This window comes from Mesitornis unicolor, unplaced genomic scaffold, assembly GCF_000695765.1.
Source record: "Mesitornis unicolor isolate BGI_N332 unplaced genomic scaffold, ASM69576v1 scaffold11172, whole genome shotgun sequence".
NCBI lineage: Eukaryota > Metazoa > Chordata > Aves > Mesitornithiformes > Mesitornithidae > Mesitornis > Mesitornis unicolor.
This window is the reverse complement of record NW_010171257.1, coordinates 12,974-17,086: the sequence shown is the minus strand read 5'-3', so window position 1 is coordinate 17,086 and position 4,113 is coordinate 12,974. Positions and strand designations below refer to the sequence as shown.

The following is a 4,113-nucleotide window of genomic DNA, read 5'->3' as shown; positions in this document are numbered from 1 at the left end:
TTTCCCTCTCGGTGAATATCACAAGGCTGGGATTGAAGGAGGGGCTGAGTGCGCTCCCATCAGCTCTTATTGCTGACTTGCGTTTTAACTTCTGCCAAAGCCTGCTGCTGAATATCACTGCTGCATAATGGGAGAGGCTGCTCGGCCTTCCCAGACTGTTAACTGTAGACAAAAGGTAGTGTATTTAAAAAAAAAATTACAAAAGTCATATTTTTTTTAAAAAAAAAAAGTCATAGTTGCTTAGATATAAACCAAAACCACTACAGGAATAATATCATTTGGTTATCTTTAAGTTTGTTTTCGTGGAGTCGCACGCAGCCAAGTTCATGTCTGAGATTAGAACTGTAACTTTTATGCCCTTGTAGATTTTCATTGTGTTTTTAATGTCTGTTTCCCATACACGAGTTGCTGTGCATACAGAACAGCAAACAGGGCAAAGGAGGAGTGAAAATGTCTTCTGCAGAAGAGCTTTGAGCTGCTGAGTTTGCAAGTGTGCTAGACGTATTCAACAACTGACCATTGTGTATTGAAAACTAGGTAGGGGAAATAATGCTTGTAGCCAGGTCTGCATGTTGAATGCATGCTTTTAAGAATTGCAAGTAATTTGACATATATTGTATCCTCTCTGTTGGCTGTGTGGTTGTGAGAAGGCATCTGGCACCGTAGAGGACCGCTTGGGACCTTGTCTGTAGTGTGGCCTGGTCAGGAAAATGCTTCCGTTGCTATTGCCATGCTTGGAATAAATGAATGGTGGGCGAGGACTTCGCCTTCGTTTGTAAAACTCACAAACTGTGCTGCCCGCCAAGAGGTGAAGTGGCCTCTTGTGTGCGGCAGACACGGGGAAGAAGCACACTCCAAACAGCCAAGTCAGTTGGTTTACTTGTGCATCTCTTCTCCTAACAGTCGTCACTGATGCGTACGTCTTTGGTTTACTTCCGAGTTTAGAAAAAGTCTTTTAAAAGCCTTTTTGTGTAATGGCTATCTGATCTGGCGTTTCAGGAAGATCTTTGAAGAGCAAATACAGTCAGAGGCATGCGAGCGGGATCTGCGGTTCCTTCCCACCCACGCCTCCACGTCTCCCCACATCATTTTATGTTTCTTCTTAGAAAGACACGTACAGATTTAGAGACTGGGTGTCCTTTGAAATTCTGTTACTCTTGCCTTGATGTGATTGTATTACAACTAAACCAACCAACAAGCACTAAAAAAAAACCCCAAAGCACCCTAGAACAAAGCGACCAAAAATATTTCAGGATGTGAGCTAGCAACGGCTTTGTGCTGTTGGATGCGTTTGATGGATGCCAAAGATCGTTTGGAGAGCACTTTTCTGAGGTGCACTGTGTAGAACTGTTTAGTTTACACTGGATTTGCTTTATAAAATAGATTTCTGTTTCAGAAAGGACACAGCTCGTGCCTGCTGCAGTACATCCACGTGTATTCATTTTTTCAGATGGCAGAGTATTGGGTTGCTGCAGTAGAAGTCCAAGCTGCTTGGATGTACTCTCGTTCCTACAATCTGTTGTTACGTCTGTGTGCATAAATTCTCACTGTTTCAAACCCGTGTGCGCTGTCGAACGGTGAATTTGTTTTGAATGTGTTTTCGCAGCTGACCTGATGTACTCATGGGTTTGAACGAGGCACACCAGGGTAATGTCTGAGTGTCAGAAACTGCTCTGCGTTGTCCGTTTGCCCAAAGAAAGTGGGAGTAAATGCTATTTCTTAATAATTATTTTTTTTTTCGGGGGGTGGGGAAATTAGGAAAATGCTTTTTCATCGGCAAATTCCAAATTTGTCCTTACACAGCGGTCGCAGTCAAAACTTGAGGTGGGGGGAAGAGTTTAAGCACGTTCTTGTTACTTACTTAAAGTAATTTCTGAAACTCGTTTGCAGGCCAATGTTTTTACCCACAGGTTTAAAATTTGGAAAACTTTTTGTATCTGAGATTTGCAGCAATTATGAATTTGTTTATTTTATTCTTTTTTGAAACATGGAGTCTTTATTAATAATGAAGATGCCCTCATTGTGGATTAGCAGCTTATGTTTGCCAATCAATATTGTGTATATATTGTGTATATATGCCATTTACCTCTATGCATCCTAATGGGCAGTACATTAGATCACAGAAATCACAGGAACTAGTTCTTGTTAACGTTTCTGCAGATGAATTTCCATTTTATAGTAATTACAGGTTAGGATAGTTTGAATCTCATATGCATATCTCTCTATGTAAACCTAATTTACAGCTCAAGATTAAAATGGAAGGCTTAATAATAGTGCAGTGATTCTTTAACAGTTCTACCTAAAATTAGCCCTTCTTATCTAGATTTGGACAGTAATTGCTTGGAATCAGAAACACTGACTTCACACTAACAAATCTTAAATTAAAATTACAAAGTGGTTGCCTGCAGTAGCAAAATACTGGATATCATGTCCTAAAGGAGTTGTTTTAGTTGTGTGTTTCTAAAGGCGGCTACTGAGAGGGTCGTCAGAAGCTGGAACAGGCTGCCCAGGGAGGTGGTGGAGTCACCATCCCTGGATGTGTTTAAAGAGCGGGTAGATGAGGTACTTAAGGATATGGTTTAGGGGGTAGACAGGAGCGGTTGGACGTGATGATCTCAGAGGGCTTTTCCAACTGAGCCATTCTGTGATTCTGTGTAAAGTTACAGCTTGAAACTCCACTATGTATATTTTTCCTTATTATGTTCATACTTGAGCGAGATAATGCAAGCCGTAAGAATGAAATCACTGAACTTTAATATTACACTTACGAGTTTCAATCTTTCAGCTTTCCTTGGCGATCTTGGTAAGATCCTTGATTTTGAGAACTGGGTGAAACCCCTGCAAGCATCCTGCAATACTGGAAGCACACCAAAACAGCATAGTGTGCCAGTGTCTCCATCGGGGAGGTATGGGTAGAAGGAAGAAGAAAAGTTTACTAGCGAAAAATTAAGTTACGCCGTTCTAGAGATGCTTCACTTCAATTAGTTGAAAGGTACCACTAAGGACACCAAAGATTCTGTTGCCTGCTGATTTTTGACCTATAGCCTCTGTGCTGTTACATTTCATCCCAGAAAACTGCAGTTTTAATACACAAGAGTGCATGAAAATGAGTTTGGTCTTAAGGTTTGTTTCTTCTGATCTTCTTAGATCTCTGGTGGAAGAGGAGGATCCTCATATGAAAGTCTCTCTTGGTAGCAGCGATATGGGCGTCTCTGCCCACCTACAGTCCTCTAAGACAGGGACCACAAGATTTTTCACCAGCAATACTCACAGTTCTGTGGTATTACAGGTAATTAAATGTTCTTGTGTCAGTATTGATCGGGGTTGGGAATTCTGACTGCTCTAAACACTGTCTCCATTCACTAGACTTTATCAGACTAGTAATTCCTAAAAAGCTTCCCAAAAATGCATGTTAGTGTGCTGTGCTGGCTGTGCCCACAAGCAAGCATGGCTTGTAACTTCTTTTCCTGCGAGTTAAAGGTTTGGCTTTTAGCAACAGCTCAGAAAAAACCCTGGCCTTTTCCTTGGGTTGTATCCCTGTCCACTCAATTTCTCAAAGGTGGTACCATTTAAACCTTGAAGTGACAGCTGTGTCGAAGACGCTCACTTGAATACAGTAATGTAATTGTTAGGCAGACACTTGTACCATCATCACCTGTGGGGATGTGACTGAGGAGAGCCCCGTGCTGCTCCTTCGCATCCTTGAGATGGCCAAGCCCTGCTGGGTTTTGTGTAGCACCTCGGGGTGCCTCTGCCTCCATGGCACTACCATGTGATAGAATGGATAAAAATGCTATCTAATGGATAAAAACATTATCCTCTCTGAAACTAGGAATTTAAAGCTAAATTAATTTGATCATCTTGTTTCTGCTGGAGCTTCTACACACCACACAGGGTCAAGTTTGCAGCTTGCCATTGGTTTAGTTTCTAAGGTGTGCGCATCTGTAAATTTAGGAAGAAGCCAAATCGTTCTAAATATTTTTTATGTCTGTTTAGCCTTTATGGGTGGTGTAATCTTGAGCCTGTTTCTTTGGTGTGTTTGGAGTTGTCCCCTTGCCGTAGGTTTTCTAGCTCAGGCTAAAGTTGGAAAGAATTCCCTTGGGGGCCCATGGA

General features: G+C 41.7%; 1 protein-coding gene across 1 annotated transcript in view; it reads left to right on the top strand.

The window, feature by feature from the left end:
- Positions 1 to 3,151: 3,151 nt before the first annotated feature.
- Positions 3,152 to 4,113, top strand: part of LOC104537173 (kelch-like protein 13) — a gene marked incomplete at its 3' end in the record, with an annotated part of 11,419 nt that continues 10,457 nt past the window's right edge. Inside the window, exon 1 of the mRNA XM_010179980.1 lies at positions 3,152 to 3,289. Within this exon, the coding sequence (XP_010178282.1) occupies positions 3,176 to 3,289 (114 nt within the window). The remainder of the gene's footprint in view (positions 3,290 to 4,113) is intronic.